Here is a 27,181-nt window from a genome sequence, read left to right as displayed (position 1 = left end):
ATGGTGCATCTTGATCCTATTTTCTCTCTCTCTCTCTCTCTCTCTCTCTCTCTCATTTCTCTGAATTTCTCTAAATTACTCTCCACATGTTTTCTTGCATTTGAGTTATTTTTAAGCATTTGTTTCCCCTAAATCTAAATCATCAGCTACTTCAAGGCAAGAACTGTATTTGATATTACTATGAATTCTACATTGTGTGTTACACATTAGTAGGCATCAAAATTCAACAAATAATTATTTGTTGACAAAATGAAGGGACGAGAAGTCAAAGGATTTCATTCATACCACTATCTCATATCACTGCTGCAGTGCTTGTCAGAGGAGGGCGTATATAACGTGCTAATATGCACACATAACTTACTATGTGCCAGGTGCAATAGCAAGCAACAAGGATATGAGGATATAGTGATTGAAAACAAGCATTCCCTCCCTTCAAAAGTTTATACTTTAGGAGCCAGCAATGCGGCATAGTAGGCTAAGCCTCCACCTGTGGTGCTGGCAACCCATATAGGCACAAGTTCAAGTCTCAGCTGCTCCTCTTTTGATCCAGCTCTCTGCTAATGGCCTGGGAAAGCAGTGAAAGATGGCCCAAGTGGTCGGGCCCCTGTACTCACCTGAGAGACCTGGAAGAAGCTCCTGGCTGCCAGCTTCAGATCAGCCCAGCAATGACCATTTTGACCATTTGGGGAGTGAACCAGCAGATGGAAGATATCTCTCTGTCTCTCCCCCTCTCTGTGCATAATTCTCCCTCTCAAATAAAAAAAAATCTTGAAAATTAAAGGCTTATACTCTATTGAAGCAGACAGACACTGGGTCATTTTAGTTAATGCTACAAAAGATCATTCTAAGATATTAAGGGAGAATGTACCTTTGTAATAGATTTTATTTTAATTACTATTGTTGTTGAGTCCAGTTAATTCTAAGTTCATTACCTTTGGGATTGCCATTTTTGTTGGTTGTTAATCTTGGATTTTTCTAAGGCATTAACACTAGATTCCTAAATAAATTCTCAATATCCAAAAAATTACATGTAATACTTATGATAATGAAAGACTAATTTGTTTTTCCCCCTCTTTCCTTCATTCCTATCTTTCTCCTAGCCTGAAGTTCTGGATCAAATACAAAATTTAAGAGAGTTGTGGATGGATAATAATGCATTGCAAGTGCTACCTGGGGTATGTAAGTTTTATCATGCTTTGTTGTATAACTTGTATGTTAGACATTGATTATATATGATAATAATTACTCATAAATCTTAAATCTCAGTGTTTGCCTTTCAAAGTAAAATAACACTTATTAGGAGTGCTTAATCACTAAGGCTTTTCACTAATTTGTTTTTGAATATTTCACATATCTTCTGTGATTATTATAGGTATGTGAAATGTATGCAAGACTTATCTTTTTTGTGGGAGTATATCTGTCATCTCTTTCTACACTGATTATTTTTAAAGCTGAAAATTTAATAGTTAAATTTTAAAAGGAAATATTATATGTAACATAAAGTTACATTTTAAAAAATTAACTTTATTCATGTAATTTTAATAATTCATGTAATTTTAATAATTCACGTAATAAGCTAGAGAATGGTTTCTGCTTATATTGTTAGATATCTTCCATTCCCCCAAAAAAGAAAAAAAATCTTTCTTATTTTAGGTGATTTCCAATAAAACCTATATTAATCTTTGAAAATGACAAAACTCATAGAACATTAAAAATGGAAATTTACATTATATTAAAAATTTTCCTCCACTAAAAGGAAATTTAGAAATATCTGTTTGAGTAGTAGGCTTCTCATCATACATAACGTGTAACTAGTCCTGCTTTTTCCATCTAGTGAAAAAATAGCTTCCAATATAACACTGCCCCTTGCCACTCATAACACATGCACTTAAATAAGCATCTGTATGTACATACACTTGCATACACATATACACAGAGCAAACATAAGTCCCCAGTTGTCTTGGCCAGCTCCAAACTCTTGACATTGTTATACTAAGTAGCCAAGACAGGTGGAGATGCAATAGTTCTTCAGCCAACACAGAAGTTTAGATGTGTTCCCAAAGCCAATTTCATTCCACTTTTGAAATAACATTTCTTAAAATGTTTATAAAAGCAACAAAACAAGAAGTCTATTTGGTCTTTGAAAAAAAAAAAAAAACATAAGATTACATAAAGAGCGATACATGAGAAAATGTTAGGGAAAAATATTTTATTTCATCAAAAGGATACATTTCTCCTGTCATCACAGAAACAAAAAAGAAAAATATGAAAATCCTCCATTTATTGTTTTGTTTAAGAATAATTTCTCAATTCATCTCTATGAATCAGAAACTATTATAATTTCAGAGTTTCAAAGACCATGTAGCTAATATCCTTGAACATATTTAGTATGTTTCAAGGCCTTGAATAAATTTGTTTGATGAACTCATGCATAGCAGGAAAAACAAGCCTGCGTTCCACTGTGCACAGTAGTACTATAGTGCCATATTCAAGGTACAGTAGTCCCTTCTTATCCATGCTTTCACTTCCTGTGGTTTCAGTTACTCGTGATCAACCATGGGCAAAAAATTCAATGGAAAATTTAAGAAATAAACTATTCATAAGCTTTAAATAATTTCCATTATACTATATTGTTATAACTGTGCTTTCTTATTATTGTTGTTATTATATTGCTGCTTAATTTATGAATTGAACTTTATCATAGTTATGAATATATAGGAAAGAAACAGCATATAATGAGCACAGGTTTTTATACTACCCACCACTTTAGTCACCCCAGGTTTTCTTGGAATATATCGCCTATGCAAAAGGGGAGACTACTATGTCTACAAATCTTGGGTCAACATGGGTAAGACACTTACCAATTCCCTGAGGAAACAGAATGTATATCTAGGTGGAAGTTTAGACCTTCTTTGAGGTATATATCTTTTCAAAAACACTTACATAGTATTTACCATGAGCTATGCACTGTCTAGATGTTTTATAAATATTAACTCATGGAATCCTCCTAAACTCAATCAAGTAGATTATGTTGCCATCTCTGTGTTACAGATGAGGAAATCGAAACACTGAAAGAGATGACTATGGCAAGGTCATGTAGCCAGTCAATGCTGGAGTTGTAATTCAAACCAGTTCCAAAGGTTACTATCCACTGTGTTGTTCCAAAATTCTATCTCAAATGGTACAAGTGAGAATTAGGTTCATTATTTTTCCAATCAGTACATTCCCCAAATCTAATTGTGTCAATCATCCCACACTCTAAATTTCTTGATAAAATTATTACTTTGATAGAAATATGGTGCTGAAATCTTCTGTAAAACATATAGTGCTGTTTGTTTAAAAATTTGCTAGCTTTAAGTAGATTCCTTACCTGATTTAGTACACTTAAACTTCACATTTGTTATATTCTATGTGAGAACACCCCCACCTCCTTGACAAAAATAGCCAAGGCTTTCTTAAAGCCAATGATTGCAAATAGTATAGTCTTACAATTATCCAGACTCTTCTTTGAAGGGCTCATCTTAAATGCGGTCTGTAGCCCATGTCAGTCAGTTTCACAGAATGAGCTTCAATATTTAGTGTCATAGATAGAAAAAAAATAAGTTCACTTTTTCTTGACTTGTATATCCTAATATATTAAGTAATATACTTTTTAAATACTTTTAGAAACCTAGGATATTATTTTCCATAGTTTGTTATAATTTAATCAGACAGATAATGATATATTTAGTGTTTCATGTGGCTCTAGATTGTGACCATCAATCTAAGGTTAATTAACCAAAGCATAACTAAATAATACATTGATTTTATATTTATTTTTAAGCAATTTCTTCATTTGCTGTCCTCTGCTCACCTACAGACCCCTCTATGTCCAGAGGATTGTTGGAGCAACACCCAGAACCCTCAAGGACTCTAAGACATTTGCCTCAAAAGCCTTTACCATCCAGGCTGTTAAAAGAGGCCTTTAAAAGAAGTTTGAATTAAAGGTTTGGAAAGACTTGCCAATAAGCACCAAAGTGTTATTTTGCCTCCAGAAAGAGTGTTTAGAAACTATACACCAAACTATTGAGTTATACTAGGAATAATCATGAAGGAAGCTTCAACAACACGAGAAATGTCAGTACATTAAACTGACAGAAAAAGACTCACACACATAAAAACAAATGTATCACTCTTTTATTGCTCAGTGAAAGAGAACTGTGGGATACGGTAACATAACAGTTTCCTGGGTGGAAAACTGAGAGTAAACTAACAGTGTTTTCCCAAGTGGGCATATTTCTAAGCAGGAGGAGAAACTGAGTCATCCAACCTGACTCACTTAAAGCATTGTGTTCCTAACCCAACCACTGTTCAGCTGCTCCAGGACTGTGCTCCTACTGTGTCACTGTGGGGAGCTGAGGGAACAGGGCTGGAGAGATGTTCTCAGTTAACTATGGACTTGGGTCCAGGAGTTGCCAATATAACCAAGTGAGTTTTGTAGTCTGTAGTCTGACAAAGGTGTGTTTCAATTTCAGCTCCACCCCTTATAGGGAGTAACTTTAGAATGTACTTGTAGTAGATGATGTTACACAACTTCTTCTGGGAATGAAGAATTTACTATATTCCTCCAGCTTCTGGAAATACTGCTCACAGCCCTCTACCCTCTTCAGAGTATCCTTACGAGAGGAGAACCTCCTCACCCAGTTACATGCCCATCCTGGAAGTCTTCCAACCAATGACTCGTTAATGCACTGCTAGTAAGGGACAGTCCCTCTGCTCCTACTCTGGCCAACTACAGAGCAATACCAACTTCAGTGTTCCTTGCACAGTTAGTTGAGGACTTTCTCAAGATCTCATCACAGCCCAGCCTCTCTGTGTACCCAATCTTGCTTCTTTCCTTCCCTATTCCTTCTTTTCCAATACTGTTGATCCTAAAAGCACTCTTCTATGAACTTTTATCTCTGCCTGTGCATTGCAGAGAAAAAGGCATGCCATTACTCAACCTACATGCTTTAATGTATGTTTAAATGCAGATTCCAATTGAGTGAGTCTGGGATTCTACATTTCCAACAAGCTCCCAGGTGATGTCAGTGCTGAGTAAAAGAATATAAAGTATCAAATCAAGTAATAAAAAGAAAATATTTAGCACCATGCTAGTATATGCTTAGGGATATAATAATGTATTACTTGTTTATTTGTGCTTTGTAAAATAAGTAGAGACATTGTAAGACATACATAGATAGAACACATAAGCAGGTGAACCATTAAGCAACCAAAATGTGTGTGAGTATTTTATCAAAATATGCCTGAAAGAAAGGAAAATGAAGACTTTCAGCACTCATGGCTGAACTAAGTGATCACTGTTCCCAGCTATGAGTTGATTCCTCTCCTGCCCTTAGCATCACTTACTAATTCAATCATCCCCTCTTCATCCTCACATCTGCTGCCTTAACTAAATCATAGCTAAACTATTTCTATATCCTTCTAGTGAGTCTCCCTGACTCCAGTCACGAATATGCCTTTGAAGTTTTCCTGAGCTTATTTTTTCTAAGTACAGATCTGTTATGTCATTCCTCATCTTACAAGCCTTCAGACAGCTTTGCTTACCCATAATATAGAGTTCACATCTCCTCACAATCGTATCGGACCTTTGCACTGTTGAGTCATTCCTATCATCCCAACTACACTAATTTCAGTTTTTTTTTTTTTTTTAATTTCTCACTGTCCCTCAGACCTGCCATGATTTTTCACACTTCGCTGTGATTCATGTGCTGTTCTGTCTTCCAGGGACAGCTTCTCCTTTCTTGATAAGCAGTGTCCGCCAGACAATTTGCAGTCCTTCCCGTGTTGTTTTATGGCATTCCCTATATGCTCATTTTATTGGATAACCACAGGGTACTATAGTTTTTTGTTTACTTGAAAGTTTCCTTCACTGCTATGAACCCTGTAAAGGTATAGACTATCTTCCTTATGAGAACTCTCTCCCCATGCTTAGCTGTCTGATCCATAATTATTCTCCAGTATAAGACAGTTATTGATATATAGTAGATCCCCACAGGAATGTTGAAGGAACAAAAGATTGAAGATGATTAATAGGATGCAGTGCAAATTGCAATTTTTAATTATTTATTGAAGAGAGAGAGAGAAAGAGACCCCATTTATGTTTTATTCCTAAATGTCTCCAATGCCCCCTCACTGGAGCCAAAGCTATGAGCCAGGAATTCCATCCAGGGCTCCCATATGGGTAACAGGAATCTAATCACTTGAATTATCTCCACTGCCTCCAAGGTTCTGGACTAGTAGAAAGCTGGAATCAAGAATAGAGCTGAATATTGAACCTAGGTACTCAGATACAACCCATGAGCATCTTAACCACTAAGACAAGCACATGCTCTAGAATAATAACTTTGAAACTTTCTGGTGCATTTGAATTGTTGAGAACCAACAGGTCAATATGCAGTTTCAGTAGCAGTTTTACTTATTTAATTTGTTGTATTATTCAGTAGTAACTTTGGAATTACTGTTGTGATATAATTTATCTTTTATCTTTTGCATTGAAATATATGGCACATATCATATACAATTCAATGGCTTTTAAGCATACTCACATAGTTATGTAACCATACCACAATCTAATTCTCAAGCATTTTCATCACCCCTAAAGGAAACCTTAAGTCATGAGCAGGCATTCCTTTGTCTCCCTCCACACAGACCCTAACAACCCTATTCTCCTTTTTATCTCTATTGATTTGCCTATTGTGGATATTTCATATGAATAAAATTATGAAATATCTAGAGTTTTGTGACTGACTACTTTGCCTTTGCATATATTTATAACTTTACCCATTTTGTAGTATATGTCAAATTCCTTTTTATTGCCAACTAATATTCTATTATATGGATAGATCAAGTTATATTTATCCATTTGTCGATTGACAGATATTTGGGTTGTATCACTTTTGATTATGAATAATGCAAATGTCACCATTTGTGCAAGTTTTTATGTGTACATATGTTCTTATTACCAGACACATATCTAGGGATTGTTGCATCATATAGAAACTCTATGTTCACCATTTTGAGAAACTGTCAAACTGTTTTCCATAGTAGGTTACCATTTTACATTTCTCAAAATATGAGCTATATAATTTCTCCATATTCTTGTGAACATTTGTTGTAGTTTATTTTAAAATTAATTTTACAGTATTCTGGTTTTTACAGCTTTAACATGTCTTGTGAAAGTTTATCAACTAACCCTGAGTTTATGCAATGTCAAGTCTATAGGGAAGTTAAAGATGTTGGTATACCTGGATATGTCAAAAAACAGAATAGAAACAGTTGACATGGATATTTCTGGATGTGAAGCCCTTGAGGACCTCCTACTATCATCTAATATGTTGCAACAGTTGCCTGACTCTATAGGTGAGAATATAATATTTTGACATGAATATTGATGTCAAATGTACCATTTTCATTTTTGGCAGTATGGTTTGTCTGTAGATGTAGGTAATATACTTTTAGCTTAATATTATTAAATTAGCAAATTCACCATGCAAGATCATAAAGTAGTATTTAACAAAATCTTACTGTATTTTTCAAATTCAGGAAGCTGTCCTATTAAAATTATCCTACTATATTGATATGTTTTAAAAGTTGTTAGATCTCCTATTAAAAATGTTATTGTAAGGCATATATAAGTTAGATTTAGAGTAATTTGATAGCTATGTGTTTCTCCTCATATTACCACAGCAGTTTCTTTCAGTAAGATCTGGGTATATTCTGTTTTTAATATGTTATAACATACCCTTATTTAGGAATTACATAAAAATATATAAACTGTAATCTTAGTTCTATTAAGTTCTATTATTTTTTAAAAGATACATTATCTTCAACATATGAAGATTCTTGAGGGAAGATCATTTATCTTTTAGAATATAGTAAGCATTCAATTCTTTTTGTTTATAAATTATTATATGAGTTAAATAATGAAAGACAATAATAAGTAAACTTTTTATATAAATGTGTTTCTATCATTATGAAAGAACTCTGGAACATAAATTTTAACTTCTTCGAACTGAATGTGTCATGTGTTCTGGAACTTGATACTTCTAAAAGTTGTCAGAACCTAGGTATTCCAACTGAAGTGAAGCTCTAAGACAAGACAGCTTCCTGATTTTCCGTCAGTATTTTATTACTTCCATTGTTACCATTCTTTCAGGGAGATAAAACAAATGTTTAGTTTCAGCAAAATAGCTACCTAGCTTTTCTTCCTTTTAGATTTTATAAATTTTTGACTCACATAACAAATTTCATAACAGTATTTCTTCAGCTTTCTCAATCATAAGACAGCTTGGAGCTTTATTAAGTTACATCCCAGACCCTCTCTCTGGAAATTCTGATTCAGTAAGTCTATGGTCAAAACTCTGATTTACATGAAGCCAGATAGTTTAGTTTAAGAAAAACTGAGAGTGTAACAGGGAAGGAAGCATGGAAGTTAAAGATGACAGAGTAGCTTAAAACATAATCCTGCACTTCTACTTAAGCATTCCTCCATGCCACTTAAAATACATACATTTAAAGTACATATTTTTCCTCATTGCTACCTATCAGTGCTGAGAACTATGTCTGGCATAGTTTATAATTGGTAAATAAAATAATTTAGACATTCTTATGGATGAATCGAGGTAGTCTGGAAATCTGAAGCTGGTTCTGAACTCCTGAAATTGGAGGTCACGTGGAGGTTACCAAAAAACTGCCAGATAGGAAGGGGTGAGTACAATGAAAGAGAATTCATTCACCCTTACAAATGAGGTTGCACACAAAAACTTCAAAGCAAAACTGAGGTCATTATGATAACCTGGAATTCAACTGAAAAGAAGTTAGCTCAGGGAAATAGAAGTTTTTAAGCAATACAAAAGTGATCTGAAGTATGTGTAGATCCTTAAATAGATTTAAAAAGAATAACATTTATAAGAATAATTGCTTATAAAACAAAGCTAAGAAATATGACTAAGAATAATTGGTTATGAAAAAGTACCAATTAAAAATCCTTGAAATAGAGGCCAGCGTTATAGCCCATCTCATAAAGCTGTGGCCAGTAGCATCTCATATAAGTTGCAGTTTGAATCCTGGCTGCTCTACTTCCAATCCAACTCCCTGCTAATGCACCTGGAAAAGTAGCAGAAGATGACCCCAGCGCTTGGGCCTCAGCCATTCACATGGGATACAGATGAGGCTCTGGACTCCTGTCTTCAGCCTGAATCAGCCTTGTCCATTGGGGCCATTTGGGGAGAAGACCAGCAGATGGAAGATCAATCTGTCTCTCCCTCTCCCTGTATCCCTCCGTCCTTCTCTGTTACTCTGCCCTCCAAATAACTGAGTAAATATTTTTTAAAATATCCTTGATATGAATGGGGAGATATTGACCAAGAGTATAAAATGGCAGCTAGACAGAAGGAACAAATAATGAGTATTTACGGTGGTGGGTCTGATAATTAACTTGACCCATAATTTCATACTGTACATGTATATCATGTCACTGTACTCATAAGGATATGAATATAGTTTGTAAAAAAATTAAGTTAATTATTTTAAAAGATCACTGGAAATGAACTGAATACTGGAATTTTAAAAATCAACTATGATAAAACTAGAATGACACAGATATAGAATTAGTACATTGGAAGACAGTACTAAAGAATAGAACAGGCAGATATTTTAATGGAAAATGTTAAAGATTAGTTAAGAGACAAAGAAAATACAATGAAATGTGTATTCTTAAAAATTTATATTCTCAGAAAATACAGGATTCCAGAAATACAGAAAAGAAGCAATGGCAAAGAGAACTATTCAAAGGCAGAATAGTTCATAATGTTTTTGTGGCATTAAGATACTAGTAATTTATTATATTAAATACACATAGTGCTAAAAGAGATAAATATAATGAATTAATCCTGGTTTATTACCATGAAACTGCAAAAATAAAGAAAAAGCCTTAAACTGCCACAGAGCAAAAAGAGCTCATCTACAAAATAACAGAACTGATCATTTTCACCAGTGATGTAGATTCAAGACAAAGGAGCTAATAACAGGGAGATTGGATTTTTATACCAAAGTAAATACATGAAGAACCAAAAAAGGTATTTTAACATATTCTAAGAATCTTTAAGAGAATCTTGAAATTGTACTTTGCTCAGAAAATAAAAACAAACCCAGAAGGAAGGAAATAGTAGCAAGCAACTAATCTGATAAATTAAGTTATTCCTGAATAACTAGTGACTATAAAAGAGTAATCTTCTTTGTTTAAAATCCTTAACTATGAAGCATGGAAGAGGATTGCTAGAGAGCATTAAGAGTGCACCTTGTCTTATTCAGGATGAGACTAGAGACACTAAAATAACTTTAGAAGTTGTAGTAAATATAATGAATAGATACATTAAAATTTAGTGTATTTAAACATGCTTTGGAAACAGATTGCCTGAATTCAGATTCTGGCTTTTCTGCCTTACTATCTTTGTGACTTTAAATAAGTGACTTAATCTTTCTATGCCTCAGTTTCATCATCCTTAAGTGGGAGTAGTAATAGTATGTATATCATAGGGTCATTTGGAGCAATTAATTAGTATATGTAATTGTTACATAGAACAGTCCCAGACATATACCAAGTACTCAATCAATGTTAAACAATATAATAATTATTGTAATCTTAGATTTGGTGATGCAAACCTCTTGCTTTCAAAGTTCTGTTACATTTGTGTAAATGCCATATGAATATTAGCTACTTTAATAATAAATTATATTACTGTTAATACATTGATTCTAATTATATAAAGTCATAGTAATAGAAGACTTTTTCTTTCTCTTCATCGAGAGTATAGGATAAAGACATGGAAAGTTGGGGAAGTACTCAAGTAGAGCAAAGGAATAGAATACAATATCTTTGTTTCCTGTAGGGTAGAAGAAAAGAGTCCAAGCAGATTGACTTAGAAATGCAGTAAAGGGATTGTCTGCCGGAGGAAGACAAGAGCTACAAGGATGGGGCTAGTGGCCTTATTCTACTCCAGAGGCCATCAAATTCCTGCAAAAGCCCCAGCAGCTGTACAGAAACTATTACCTTATGAGTGGCAAAGAAGCTACTTAACAGAAAATTATCAGAGGCATTTTGTCAATCTTTAGAAAAAAAAATCTATTGTCCCTACATTTGGCCATAGCCCAGCCCACCTCAAGGATTTCTCATCATTACTTCATCATTACTGGAACTGTGATCCTCTAAAAGACTGCTTTGCTACCTCCCATCATAATGTTTGCTCAGCCATCAATAACCCAGCCCAAAACTTCTTGTGACTCAATTAACTGATATTGAGGATATCAGCCTTCTTCTGACTCCACTGGTGGGCAGGAACTACCAAGTCATAAAAATTTTTTTGAAGATTATTTATTTATTTGAAAGTCAGAGTGACACAGAGAGAGGGAGAGAGAGAGAGACAGAGAGATCTTCCGTCTACTGATTCATTCCCCAAATGGTTACAATGGACTAGGAGCCTGGAACTCCATCTGGTTCTCCTATGTGGATAGCAGGGACCTAAGTACTGGGACTGTCTTCCACTGCTTTCCCAGGCAAATTAGCGGAGAAGTGGATGGGAAGCAGAGCAGCTGGGACTCACACTGGCGCCCATACGGGATGCCAGCATCACAGGCTGTGGCTTAACCTACTGTGCCACAACTCGGGCCCGCATCAAAACCTCAACTGAAACTCATAGCCCCCGGTTTTCCTCCTGTAACTGATAAACTCAGGTTTGCTTTTCTATTTCCAAGATTGATAACATATACACTAGAGAAGCTAAAATGATTCAATCAGCTCTTGAACATACATGAATATGGCCGTGGATGTCCAAACTTCCGAGATAAATTGTCACAAGAGGAGTTGTTATCTTTCTCAGGTGGTGTTGTTTTCAGGCTGATGTATGAAGCTCCAGATTTTGTAGATATTTTCTCACTAGTGTCAGATAGTGATAATATTTCTCTCTACCAGAGTAGAGATTCTGAGTGTTTGGAAGAAAAGGTTACCAAGCATACTGAAATTTAAGGTGCAACAACAGCTTTATTCTGGACTTCTTGTGACTTACTCTAAGCCTTCAAAGAATCCTTAAAATACTTTAGAGGAGGCGGGCATGACCTTTTGCAGTTCTCTCAAAATATATTCACAAAGTACCAGCTTTGCAATATACTCTGCATACACACACACACATACCTACACAGAATTCCACAATCACTTTGTAGTCAACATTGGTACATTAGCATATAAAAGCTCCTAGAAATACTCCATTAAGGGAAGCAGTTTGATTTTGCTTAATTTGGCATTTCTCAAAACATATTTGACCATTGTACTTACTACATCTGAAAAAACTTTCTGCTGAAAATAGTAATCAGTAGTGTGTATGTATAATTACAATGTAAAGTAGAAACTAACCAAATATTAAGGCCTTCCCTTGGATTTTGGCACTTTAAACCATGTCAATACTATTGGTTGTGTTATAGATAGATGAGAAAGCTAATTATGCCAAAGGCAACTGTTCTTTAATTACTCTGGCTATTACTCAGTTAAACCATGAGAGGAGAGCATAAATCATAAGTTATAAATCAGATAAGGAGAAACAAATAATTATAATTTCAATTGTTGTGTGGTTCTACTCAGTATATTAATAATTACAAGTTTTTGTGCTTAGTGCTGATCAAAGTCAAGGAATTGTGGCACCAAAAAGAGTATAAGGTCTTATGTTGTAGTTTTCCAAGTCCATAATTATAACCACTGATTGTAATACCTCAGTATTCATTCCTTGATTATTATTCTTAATTCAGATTCATTTTCAACTAGTATCAAAACAGGAATCTTAGTAGAGTGCTTAAGAGCTAATTAAATATTAAATGGCAGCTGGTGTGAAAAATTTCATTTGCTGAAGAATAAAAAGGGAAAATGTGTTAGTATTAGGGTCAACTCAGTTCTCTACTATGCCTATATTTTGTATTTGTCTGTATTGTATTCTTGAAATCCCATCGATGTCAGTGAATTTTTTGTAGCTAGAATGTCAAACTTAGGTAACATAAAAATATCAGTTTGGGGTTCATATAAGAAAACTCAGCCAATTAGCATGCCAGGGATCACCACAAGTGACTCCTTTGATTTCTTCTTTATCACATTTCCGTCTTAAATCTGCTCTTATATATTAATAAATTTTCCTCTCTATTTTAGGACTGTTGAAAAAACTAACTACTCTAAAAGTAGATGACAATCAACTTACAATGCTGCCCAATACAATCGGAAAGTAAGTGCCAACATTTCATACCAGTCAGAGTCTCTAAACAGAAACCTAGGATATATTCAGACACCAATAATCTTCTTCATGGGTCAACTTATTTTAGACTGTATTTTATTTAGTTATAAATGTTTTTATGGTATACCTTAATTTGGTTTTATATCTGAATGTTGTATTGACATCCAACTATATAATACCTTAAGAAATATTTATCCAGGAATCCTTCACAAGCAAAGTATAGAGACCTTCAATTTTACTCTTGCTGGTATTTTCTAGATAATATTAATTTGACGCTTTTAACAGTGTTTCAGCTTTAAGTTCACTTGACTTTTTCTTGCAAAGTTAAATCAATTTTTATAATGCTCTACAATATGGATGTTTCTATTATATTATTAATAATATTTGATATTTACAGAGGCTTAATATATTTTAAGAAGCTAAAGAAAAAAATATCTGCTTTAGCTGGCATTTTTTAATTTCAAGATGAAAGTTCAACACTGCTTTTTAAAAATAAAATATATTTATCTGATGATTTTTTCTAATTTATGTTGTGACTAACATTTATTTAGTTCAGATTTTCAAAATTTTTTGAAATAACATACTTTTAATTTACATTATAGTCAAAGACTTTTTGGTTCCACTAAATAAAGAGTTCAACAAATAGAAAACAAAAAGACCATAGTCCAATAGGAAAATAGGCAAGAGCCATACACAAAGAGCAAAGGAAAAGATGTTCAACATTACTCATACAAAGCAAATTTTAAAATAGTCACAAAATCATTAAAGTTATAGTAGCATATAATTCCTGTGTCAATTTGTTTGATAATTATTTAAAACAAAGTTTGAGAAAACTCTGTATCAAAACTGATGCACTCAAGTATGTATTTCTTTGTTTCTCTCATTTTTTTTAAGTTTTAGCTCCCACATATAATGGAGAACATTCTGTATTTCTTTATTTATCTGACTTATTTCACTCAAAATGATGTTCTCTAATTCCAACCATTTTGCTGCAAATGAAAGAATTTCATTCTTTTGTCTGTTTTTTTGAGATCTTCCAGTTTGTTAGTACTACTAATAGTTACGATCCTTTTTATTTCAGTGGTATTAGTTGTAGTATCTCCATTATCATCTCTGATTTTATTTATTTGGGTTTTTTAACTGTTTCTTAGTCTGCCTAGAGGTTTATGTATATTATCAAAAAATAGCCTTTTTGTTTTGTTGATCTTGTATATTAACTTTCAGTTTCCATTTTATTTATTTCTGTTTTGATCCTTATTAATTCTCATCTCCTGCTAATTTGGAACTTGGTTTGTTCTCTTTTGTTTTGTTCTTGAGATGTATCATTAAACCATGTATTTGATATCTTACTTTTTTAGTATAAGCACTTATTGCTATACACTCCCCTCTTAATACTGCTTTTGCTCTACCTCTCTACCCACAGTTTTTTATATGTTGTGTTCATTTTCACTTGTTTCAATAAGATTTTTGCTTTCCTATTAATTTCTTCAATGACTCACTGGTCATTCAGTAGTATGATGTTTAATCTCCATGTATTCATGAATTTTTTTTCCTTCTTATTGTTGATCTCTAGTTTTATTCCTTTGTAGTCTGAGAAGACACATGATATGATTTCAATCATCTTAAATTTACTGAGATTTGATTTGTGGGCTATTACATGCTATATCCTAAAAAATGTACCATGTGCTGATGAGAAGAATGTGTATTCTGTAGCTGTTGGGGAAACATTCTGTAAATGTTTGTCACATCTATTAGCTAAATACTATGGGTCAACCCTGACGATTCGTTGTTGATTTTATGCCTGCATGATCTGTCCACTGATCACAAAGGGTGTTGAAGTCCCCCATTATTACTGTATTGGTCAGTCTTCCATTAGGCCTAAGAGTATTTTCTGTATATATGTGGATGGTCTGGTGTTGGATGAATATTTATTTATGATTATTATATCTTATTGCTGAATTGATTCTTTTATATACTGTCTTTTTTTCTCTTTTTACAGTTTTTTTTTCTTATTTAAATTCAGTTTTATCTCTTATCCTGCTATTCCTGCTTTTTTTTGGTTTCCACTAGCCTGTTAAATCTCTTTCCTGCCGTTCACTTTCAGTCTATGTGTATTGTTAGTTTCTTGTAAGCAGCAGGTAGTTGGGTCTGATTTTTTTATACATTCAACCAACCTATATCTTTTGACTGGGGAAGCAAATCCATTTACACTCAGGGGGTTAGTATTTATAGATAAAAAGAATCACCTGTCATTTTATTGACAAGTTACTAATTGTAACTGATATACTAGTGAATTTGGTGGTGTCACCATGTGTTATGATGTTTATTTCTAATGGAGGACTCTTTTCAGAATCCCTTAAAAGGCTGATCTATTGGTGATGCATTCTATCTGTTCTTGCTTGACTGGGAAATACTTTTTTTCTGTCTCACTTTTAAAGGATGGTTTCATTTATATACTTTTGGTTGGAAGTTTTTTGTTGTTGTTAAGACCTTGACTATATCATCCACTCTCTTCTGACTTATAGGGTTTCTGCTGAGAAATCTGCTGTTGGTCTAATTGGTTTCCCTTTATACGTAACTTGATGTTTTTCTCTATTTTTTAGGATTCTTAACTTGTCCTTAACTTTTGACAATTAGACTATAATATACCTTGGAAAAGGTCTTTTTTTGGTTCAATGTGGTTAGGGTCCTTTGAGCTTCCTGAATCTGGATTTCTATATCTCTTTCAAGACTTGTAAACTTTTCAACTACTAGTTCATGTAGTAGGTCCTCACTGATGTTTTCCTTCTCCTGTCCTCCAGAAATCCCTATAATGTGAATATTTGGTCACTTAATACTATCCCATATTTCATGTATGCTTTCTTTATTTCTAATTTTTTTCTCTTTATTTTGGCTTGACTGGGTTATTTCAAGTCTTTTCCTCCAGATCAGAAATAGTTTCTTTCACTGGGTCTATTCTGTTATTGAAGCCCTGAGTTGTATTTTTTATTTCATTATTCAAAGTTTAAAATCCAAAATTTCTTTTGATTTATTTTTAGTGATTTGTATCTCCTTAAGGAATTTCTCATTCACATAACCTATTGTTTTCTCACCCCTTTAAACTGTCTATCTTTATTCCCTTGCATCACACTGAGTTTCCATACAATCATTATTTTTAATTCTATTTCAGGCATTTCATGGATTCCTTCACAGACAGCTCTATTTCAAAACTATTTTGTTCTTTTGGAGGTGTCATACTTCTTCATATTTCCTGTGTCCCTAATTTGAGATCTGTGCATTGGGTGTGATAGTTCCTTGTTTTTATGTAGTAGGTTGTATTGAGTAGAGGGGTTTTTTGCTGTTGTTTAGATTCAATGCAAGGTATCATTTGGCTTATGGGGGGGGGGGTTGTCACTCCCCGTCTTCGTGGAGGAACGACACTGGACCCTGTGCTGTTCTTTTGTCTGCTCGGCCCTTCCTGGGTTTGCTGCTGGTTCTTCCTGGGTTGGCTGCCAATCCTTCCACCTCCGTGGAAGGGCGGCTCCCCCTGCCACTTTCCCCACTTCCGCAGGGGAGCGGCACACCGCCGGCTGGCTCTCTCGGGGGCTGCTCAGATGTTATCCGGATGTTCCCCTTAGATGTTCCTGGTGCATGTTGTCTCTCTCCTCCTTTATAGTCCTCTTCCACCAATCCCAACTCTGCTACCCACACGCCAAGCACGCTGCTCTCCTCCAATCAGGAGCAGGATCAGCTCCTGCAGGTTATTTGTCGAACTGGAGGCTGCTGTGTAGAAGTTGTTTACTCCTCTCCCAGCGCCATATTGTGGGAGAGCAGATGCATAGAATAAGTCTTAATTCCAGTAACTTAGTCTAGTCCGAGTTGCTCCCCACAGGGGTATGGGAGGCTTTGGTTCTAGGTGAGCCAAAAAAATTTAACCTCTGAGTAATTTTTTCTAGGATGTGTATTGTTAGTCCCCAGAGAGTTGGTTGTCACTCACACGAGCGTTTGTGATAGCCAGAGCCTTAGTCTTGGAGCTGAGAGACACAGAGAAGACTGTTCTCTTGTACCACTGAGCAGGCATGAGTGATGCTGGGGCATGTGGCACCAACAGCTGTTGAAAGAGTGTGCTGGTGCCAGGGTTTATGGCACCAAAATTCCTAGTCCTAGAACTGGAGGATTTCAAAGGGACCCTGCTCCAGTGCTACAGAGTGACTACTAGATATATAGGAGATTTTGCACTGGCGGGCATGTGACCAGAGAGAAGGAATGCAGACAGGTTTTTTTCTGGGTCTCACAGGGTTGATTCCAGTGAGTCTGAGGAAATTATTACTAATTATTACCATACGGGTGCTACAGAATTCAGTGAGGTCATTACCCAGGACTTCAAGGGTGAGAGTCAGTTGTGATGGGATTGGTAATAGTCACCTACCTGAGGCAGGGCAATGCAGATAGAATATCCAAATACCACAAGTGACAGCAAGTTATTTCAACAATCCCAGCTTTGCAAGGCCCAGATGGAATTGCCCCAATTTCCATTTGGCATACAACAGTGATGCTGAGGCTTACACCCTGGGCTCCAAGCATTTTGATCTAGGAGGTACAGAGGGAACTTCCTTACATCTGTTCCTCTTGAATTTTTATGGACTGCTGCTGGTGCTAGTTCCAAGAATATCAGAGGACCTCCTTGGATCATGCACAGTGAATGAGCACAGCTTTGAGGCTTATGCCTGGGACTCCTACAGTTCCAGGGCACAGAGAGTCTGCTCTCATACCTGAAAAGCATCTTGTCTCTGGTTCTGGTGGCTTTTGATAACAGAAGGATTGTTTGCTTAAGTCAGAAAAATGTCCAGCACCAATTCTACCACCATGAATTGAGTCTAGTGCTTTGTTGGAAGGGAGCTATATGGCTTCCCTTTTCAGAGAAAAGTGGTCGCTCAGACCTCAGTCAGCTCCACAGGCTGGACTTGAAGTCAGTGAGGACTGTGGGATTCCCCCACAGTTAGGTCTGCCAGTAGCAGGAACCACCACATCTTCTCACCTTTTCCTGGCAAGATGCTGTCCCACAGTAGCACAAATCTTGTGGCAATGGATGGCAACAGTGGTGGTTGACAGGGGCCATGTGTCTGTCCTCTCTTTTTGCAATTTTGCAGAGTCTTGTTGCTCTTCTGTCACTTTACTGAAAATTTCTCTCAGTTACCTGAGAACACAATTCTTCCTTTTTTTTCTGGTATTTTTCTGTGGGCAAGGTTGAGTTCAGTTTCTCATTATTCACCCATATTCTAGCTCATGATCCTAATGAAACATATATTATCATTGTTTCACTGATGAAATCCTCCAGATACTTTATGATTACTGGAAAGTGAGAAATCAGCAAAGGCTGTTTTTACCCTGAAAATATGTGAGGCCATGATATTAGGATCTTATCCTCATCTTAGTGTGAATTATGTAAATACTTATATAACAAAGAGTGGAGGCCGGCGCCGCAGCTCACTAGGCTAATCCTCCGCCTAGCGGCGCCGGCACACCGGGTTCTAGTCCCGGTCGGGGCGCCGGATTCTGTCCCGGTTGTCCCTCTTCCAAGCCAGCCCTCTGCTGTGGCCAGGGAGTGCAGTGGAGGATGGCCCAGGTGCTTGGGCCCTGCACCCCATGGGAGACCAGGAAAAGCACCTGGCTCCTGGCTCCTGCCATCGGATCAGCGCGGTGCGCCGGCCGCAGCGCGCCGGCCGCGGCGGCCATTGGAGGGTGAACCAACGGCAAAGGAAGACCTTTCTCTCTGTCTCTCTCTCTCACTGTCCACTCTGCCTGTCAAAAATTAAAAAAAAAAAAAAAAAAACAAAGAGTGGAAAGTCTTGCTTTTTAAGGAAAAAGAATAACTGATTTATTAGGTATAATTGACATAAAATTAACTGCACATAAAATCTGTGATTTGACAAGTTTTGATGTGTGTAAAACCTTGAAATCATTACCACAACAACCCAGATGGTGAACCTGTACCTCCCCTCTACTTCCTTCCTCCCCTCTGGAAATCTTCACTTCTAAATGTGAAACAAATATACGAACTACAAATTCCAGTGTCCAGGCTTTGGAGAGTAGTGAAATGCTCAATCATTTTTAATGTTTCAATGTTCACACCATACATTATATGTCTACTATCCTTTTCTCCAATATGGTGAAAAATTTACTTTCTTTGGAAATACAGAAAAGTAATTGTCTTTATCTGTCTGATATGTTTTAAATACTCTTTTTATCTAATTATATTCTTAGGCACTAATCTTTCTTCATTGGGTCAATACTCAGGGAAAACTGAATTAATTTATTGCTATTAAGGATATGAATGGCATTTTTGCCATTTATGTTTACATTTCTTATTTAAAAGAATTACACTAGCTCTCTGAAGACAAATTAAAAAGGTTTGATAACCTAAAAATTGACAAAATATGCCCTTTCAGTAGGACATGGCTCTCTGACATTGGCTGTCCTGAGAACTAGCTTTTGCTATTAAACTGATGGTATTCAGCTAAACTATTGAACTCTTGATTAAAACTTAACTGGTAAAATCTTTTCCCAGGATCATAACCAACAATGGAGGCATGTGTGCCTTCAGCTCCTGTCATATGTCATATGACTTCCTACCTCTGCCTTCCCCAGCTGTACTTCCTACCAGACTCGCTCTCAAGGATAGGCAGCCTACAGTTCTTAGTCTGTCTCCTTCCCAGCAACCAAATTGAGTGTTGTCAGCTTGGCTCTGCACACACACCCTAATCTAGAGTTCATCTTAATTCTTATGGCATCATTAGTACTGTCATGTCCTTTACAATCTTCTGTTAAATGAATTATAAACATGGTGAAAGCTGAACTGATCAAATAGTGACTTAAGTTTTTATACTACACTTTTCAAAAGAAACAATTTTCAGAACATCAGTTGGCTGTCAGCAACTTTCACTTACTTGAACAAAAGATTTATTTCAGAAAAACTGGGTTAATGACTGGGAATTAGAGTACCCGTGGACACTGAAAAGCAGCATACTGGGGCTTCCTGTTGAAAGCTGCATATTCTTATTGAAATCTTGGATGCCACAAAGCATTGAGAAATTGTTATGTTGGATGACAGATACAGTATTTAAAAATAGCTACAGGGGGCAGATGCATTATAAAAAATTCAGTAGAATTTAATGGAGATTCATGGGGCAGTAGGGGAAAACCAGTGATTTGATGAACCATAATCACCATTTGCCAATACAATAATGCAGTATCTAGAAAGTCATTGATGCATTAGTTGTGTAGGGAGAAGTGTTCACAACTCAATAGATACTAATAGTTCAGGTGTTCCCTGACTCTTGGAACTCTGTCAGTTCATCATCTACAGAGGGGTTGACAAGAGGATGACCAGCTTAATGAGAGATGTGGATCTCTAATTCACATGAGAAACAGTAGAAGAAATTAGGAGTACATGTCTTAGAGGAATAATTTGATTTGCTTTGTTGTTAGAAAATCACTTGAAATGGGCCTGGCGCCATGGCTCACTTGATTAACACTCTGCCTGCAGTGCCAGCATCCCATATGGGCGCCGGTTCTGGTCCCAGTTGCTCCTCTTGCAGTCCAGCTCTCTGCTGTGGCCCGAGAGGGCAGTGGAGGATGGTCCAAGTGCTTGGGCCCTGCACCCACATAGGAAGCCAGGAGGAAGCACCTGGCTCCTGGCCTCGATCAGCGTAGCTCCGGCCATAGCAGCCATTTGGGGGGTGAACCAATGGAAGGAAGACCTTTCTCTCTGTCTCTCTCACTGTCTAACTCTGTCAAATAAATTAAAAAAAAAAAAAAGAAAATCACTTGAATTAAGAGTATAGGAATACAGAAGTAGAACGTCTAAAAGTCATTCCATGAGGCTGCAGCCTCATGAAGTGCAGGCACTGTACCACTTCGCAAACTTAACTGCCACATTATACTCTCCTCACTGCAGATGCCAGGAGCCCAGAAAGACACCACCACCCACTCTAGCTCTAGCCTTCTCTTCATCCAAATAATGGCTTCAAAATAGGGTAATATTTTTAGTTACCACCCTACGTGTATAAGACTTCTTTGCAGTGTGCCTTTTCTGCTAATATCTAGGAAAACATAGCCAAAACGTAACCAAAAATACTGATGGCACAATGTAAAGAAACTTAAATTACAGGTGTCAGTATTGTGGTGTAGCAGGTTAAGCTGCTGCCTGAGACGCCAGCATCCCATATGGACACCAGTTCAAGTCCCAGCTGTTCTACTTCTGGTCCAGCTCCCTGCTAATGACTTGGGAAGAGCAGTAGAAGATGGCCCAAGTATTAGGGCTCCAGCTACCATGCACTTTAAAGACCATGGTGGAACTCCTGGGTCCTGGCTTCAGCTTGGCTCAGCCCTGGCCATTGAGCTACGTAGGGAGTGAACCAGCTTTTGGAAGATCTCTTTCTCTTTGTCTCTTCTGCTCTCTCTGTAACACTGACTTTCAAATAAATAAATAAATAAGTCTTTACAAATTAATTGTAAAATGTATATATACAGTTTCTACTGACCTGATGTAATGGTAGTAATAACAGCTATCCTTCATTAAGCCTATCACTGTTCTTGCTCATTAGGCTTCAGCCACACTGGTATTTCTGTGGCACGTCCAATAGGGCATGCTTGTCTCCTGTTTTAAGGATTTCTTATTTGCTGCCTCTACCTAGAAAATCCTTTCCCCAACTTATTAAGCTACTCTTCATCTTCTAGTCCCACATTCTCAAAGTTTAATGTTCATTTTAATTACCTGGGAATCCTGTTTCAAAGGCAGAATTGAATCAGTTGGTCTGCAACAAGAGCGGCCTGAGGTTCTTCTGACACAAGGTTCCAGGTAATACGTTCTCTAAATAACCCTTCACCAACATTACAAGCAAATTTTCCCGGTTCCTGCTCCTGGTTTTGTTTCCTTCACTATACCGCGTACAATTTTTAATTGTTTATTTTACATACCACCCTGTTTTTTCATTATGTCATAAAAGTGTATAAAACATGTCAGTTAAGATTGTACATATATATCCCAGTGCTAAAACTGCATGATATGAACACTAATCCCTACTTTACATCCAGTTCTGGTACCTAGATAGTTTTAGTTAATCAGTGTTTTTCAGGCAGAGGATGAGAATTTCAAGCATTGTTTTTAATGAATATGGATTCATATTTAGTGGTTTTCCACTGAATGCCTTGATTGAGAATTAAAATACAAAATGAAAAATGAGAAAATTATGTAAGTGAATGCTAGATTATTCAAAGACTGTTTTGTTTTCATTTTAACTTTTAAAAATAGATAATTCTCCTAAAAGTATCAAAAATAAATAAACCTATTTAATTCCAAGGTTGACTACTAGATTACACCAAATGGTAGAGTTAGAATTGTGCCAGGGGATCCCAATTCAATCCCATCAAGGTGGCATGTACCAATGTCATCTCACTAGTCCAAGTGATCAATTTCAGTTCACAATTGATCACACTGATAGGTCTAAGAGTCAAAGGAATCACACAAACAAGTCTAGTGTCCGTTAATACTAGCTGATAGAATCAAAAAGGGAGAGAACGATCCAACATGGGAAGCGGGATACACAGCCGACTCATAGAATGGCAGATGTCCTAAATAGCAGTCTGGCCTCAGAATCAGCCCTTAAGGCATTAGGATATGGCTGAAGAGCCCATGAGAGTATTTTAGGCATGGAAAGCCAAGACACACTGGAAAAAAAAAGAAGAAGAAGAAGACCTAAATGAAAGATCTCTGCAAGTGAGATCCCAGTGGAAAGAACAGGGCCATCAAAGAAGGAGGTACATTTCTCTGAAGGGAGGAGAGAGATCTTCCACTTTGACTATGACCCTGTCGGAATAAGATCGAAATCGGCAAACTCAAAAGGCTTCCATAGCCTGGCAACTCATGACTAGAGCCTAGGGAGATTACTGATGCCATAAACAAGAGTGTCAAATTGTTAAGTCAACAACAGGAGTCACTGTGTACTTACTTCTCATGTGGGATCTGTCCTTAATGTGTTGTCCAAGCTGAATTAATGCTATAACTAGTACTGAAACAGTATTTTACACTTTGTGTTTCTGTGTGGGTGCAAACTGATGAAATCTTTACTTAATATATAATAAATCGATCTTCTGTATATAAAGATAATTGAAAATGAATCTTGATGTGAATGGAATGGGAGAGGGAGCAGGAGATGGGAGGAGTACAAGTGGGAGGAAAATTATGGGGGGGGGAGCCATTGTAATCCATTAACTGTACTTTGGAAATTTATATTTACTAAATAAAAAATAGATAATTCTCCTAAAAGTATCAAAAATAAATAAACCTATTTAATTCCAAGGTTGACTACTAGATTAGAGGATAAGTGTTAAGAATCTCCTAGTAAAATATATTGTTTAACAGATTTTCATTGTCATTTTCTTCCTTTAATTATTGTTTCAGGGAAAATACAAGAGAAGTATCAGATGAATGGACAAATTAAATAATCAGGTCAGGTCTTAATTGTCGCTCCCCCTCTTCGCGGAGGAACGACACAGGACCCTGCGCTGTTCTTTCGTCTGCTCGGCCCTCCCCGGGTTTGCTGCTGGTTCTTCCCGGGTTGGCTACCGACCCTTCCACCTCCGTGGAAGGGCGGTTCCCCCTGCCACTTTCCCCACTTCCGCGGGGGAGCGGCACACCGCCGGCCGGCTCTCTCGGTGGCTGCACAGGTGTTCCTTCAGATAGATGTTCCTGGTGCATGTTGTCTCTCTCCTCCTTTATAGTCCTCTTCCACCAATCCCAACTCTGCTACCCACACGCCGAGTACACTGCTCTCCTCCAATCAGGAGCAGGATCAGCTCCTGCAGGTCATCACTCAAGTTGGCAAGAGGCAGCTGCGTAGAAGCTGTTTCTCCCTTCTCAGCGCCATATTGTGGGAGAGCAGATGCATAGAATAAGTCTTAATTCCAGTAACAGTCTAGGCCGAGTTGCTCCCCACAGATCCCCCTTTCTTTTTATTTTTGGCGTTGATACGCGCCTGTCTTCGGTGCCCCGCGGCGCACACTCTGCTCTGCTTGCTGGAGTTGCCCACAGGTGCTTACAAGCCCTACCAATCAGGCAAACCGAATCTGGGTCCTCTCTTCACCATGTTGTGAGGAGGTTTTTAGGCGCTGATGCGTGCCTGTGTTCGGTGCCCTGCAGCGCATGCTCTACTCTGCTAGAACTGCCTGCAGGTGCTTACAAGCCCTACCAATCAGGCAAACCGAATCCAAGCCCTCTCATTGCCGTCTTGTGGGGAGACTTATTGGTGTTGATAACGTACCTGTCTTCGGTGACCTGCAGCGGGTAAGCTGCTAGCCGCCAGCAGGTGCTTATCGTCTTACTAATCAGGCAAACCGAATCCAAGCCCTCTCATTGCCGTCTTGTGGGGAGACTTATTGGTGTTGATAACGTACCTGTCTTCGGTGACCTGCAGCGGGTAAGCTGCTAGCCGCCAGCAGGTGCTTATCATCTTACTAATCAGGCAGACCGAATCCAAGCTCTCTCATTGCCGTGTTGTGGGGAGGCCTTATTTTTCTCTATTTCTCTACCTCCGGGCACTCCTATTTCTCCCTGTCGCTCCCCCTCTTCATGGAGGAACGACACAGGACCCTGCGCTGTTCTTTTGTCTGCTTGGCCCTCCCCGGGTTTGCTGCTGGTTCTTCCCGGGTTGGCTACCGACCCTTCCACCTCCGTGGAAGGGCGGTTCCCCCTAGCCACTTTCCCCACTTCCGCGGGGGAGTGGCATACTGCCGGCTGGCTCTCTCGGGGGCTGCACAGGTGTTCCTTCAGATAGATGTTCCCCTTAGATGTTCCTGGTGCATGTTGTCTCTCTCCTCCTTTATAGTCCTCTTCCACCAATCCCAACTCTGCTACCCACACGCCGAGTACGCTGCTCTCCTCCAATCAGGAGCAGGTCCTACAGTTTATTGGTTGAACTGGAGGCAGCTGTGTAGAAGCTGTTTCCTCCTCTCCCAGCGCCATATTGTGGGAGAGCAGATGCATAGAATAAGTCTTAATTCCAGTAACAGTCTAGTCCGAGTTGCTCCCCACACTTAATACTTTGAGAAACCTCCCAAACTCATCCTTTTTCAAATTCTTGAGAAAATCAAAACTTTTTCTGAGCCCATTATGGATATTTTTAGAATATCCATTTACATTATCTTTTTAAAAGATTTATTGATTTATTCAAAAGGCAGAATTACAAAGAGAAGGAGACACACACAGAGGAAGAGAGGTGGGGGAAGAGAAAAGATGTTCTGTCACCTGGTTCACTCCCCCAAATGACCACAATGGTCGGGGCTTGGCCAGGCCAAAGCCAGGAGCCTAGAACTCATCCTGATCTAACATATAGGTGACAGGGGCCCAGCTACTTGGGCCATCTTTTGCTGCTTTACCAGGCACATTATCAGGGAATTGGATTGGAAGTAGAGAAGCCAGGACTTGAACAAATGCCCATATGGGATGCTGGCTTCATAGGCAGCAGCTTAACCTGCTGCAACACAACATTAGCCCCTGGAGTAAACATCTATGGTTTACGTAACACCGGTTTTAAAATTGAGCATATAAGACCTGAAAGCAACCCAAATGCCCATCAACAGTAGACTGGATAAAGAAATTATGGGACATGTACTCTATAAAATACTATACAGCAATCAAAAACAATGAAATCTGGTCATTTGCAACAAAATGAGGAATCTGGAAGACATTATGCTTTTAGTATTTTGTTGCTGTTGTTGTTCTAGTACTATTGGTTGAACTCTGTAATGAACACACAATTATCCTTAGGTGTTTAAATTTTAACTGAAAAGTGATCCCTGTTATGAATTTGGAAAACATTATGCTGAGTGAAATAAGCCAGTCTCAAAGGGACAAATATCATATGTTCTCCCTGATCGGTGACAACTAACCAAGCATCAAAAAGGAAACCTGTTAAAGTGAAATAAACACTATGAGAAACGATGACTTGATCAGTCCTTGCCCTGACTGTTGATGAACAACTTGATATGTTATCCCTCTTAGTATTTTTTTGTTTGTTTGTTCTACTTAATACTTTTGGTTGAATACTGTAATCAATACACAGTTATTCTTAAGTGTTGAAACCTAACTGAAAAGTGATCGCTGTTAAATATAAGAGTGGGAATAAGAGAGGGAAGAGATGTGCAATTTGGGACATGCTCAAGCTGACTTACCCCAAACGGTAGAGTTAGAAACATACTAGGGGATTCCAATTCAATCCCATCAAGGTGACATGTACCAATGCCATCTCATTAGTCAAAGTGATCAATTTCTGTTCAAAATTGATCATAATGATGGGATTAAGAGTCAAAGGGATCACATAAACAAGATTAGTGTCTGCTAATACTAACTGATAGAATAAAAAAGGGAGAGAACGATCAAACATAGGAAGCGGGATACACAGCAGACTCATAGAATGGCATGGAAAGCCAAGACACTCTGGAAAAAAAAAAAAATGACGTAAATGAAAGATCTCCGCAAGTGAGATCCCAGTGGAAAGAACAGGTCATCACAGAAGGAGGTACCTTTCTATGAAGGGGGGAGAAAACTTCCACTCTGACTATGGCCTTGTCTAAATATGATCAGAATCGTTGAACACAAAAGGCTTCCATAGCCTTGGCAACTCATGACAAGAGCCTCGGGTGATTACTGATGTCATAAACAAGAGTGTCAATTTGTTAAGTCAACAACAGGAGTCACTGTGCACTTACTCCTCATGTAGGATCTCTGTCTTTAATGTGTTGTACATGTGAATTAATGGTATAACTAGTACTCAAACAGTATTTTTCACTTTATGTTTCTGTGTGGGAGCAAACTGTTGAAATCTTTACTTAAT

General features: G+C 37.5%; 1 protein-coding gene across 12 annotated transcripts in view; it reads left to right on the top strand.

Annotated features, from left to right (window-relative positions):
• Nucleotides 1-27,181, top strand: part of LRRC7 (leucine rich repeat containing 7) — a 586,672-nt gene that overhangs the window by 423,143 nt on the left and 136,348 nt on the right. For all 12 annotated transcript variants that reach the window (XM_051857607.2, XM_051857612.2, XM_051857606.2 and 9 more), the window contains 3 exons: nt 1,101-1,175; nt 7,257-7,401; nt 13,229-13,301. In XM_051857607.2, the coding sequence (XP_051713567.1) occupies nt 1,101-1,175; nt 7,257-7,401; nt 13,229-13,301 (293 nt within the window). The remainder of the gene's footprint in view (nt 1-1,100; nt 1,176-7,256; nt 7,402-13,228; nt 13,302-27,181) is intronic.

Source organism: Oryctolagus cuniculus, chromosome 7 (genome assembly GCF_964237555.1).
Source record: "Oryctolagus cuniculus chromosome 7, mOryCun1.1, whole genome shotgun sequence".
Classification (NCBI taxonomy): domain Eukaryota; kingdom Metazoa; phylum Chordata; class Mammalia; order Lagomorpha; family Leporidae; genus Oryctolagus; species Oryctolagus cuniculus.
Note: the sequence above shows the minus strand (reverse complement) of the source record. Positions and strands in the feature narration are given on the sequence as shown.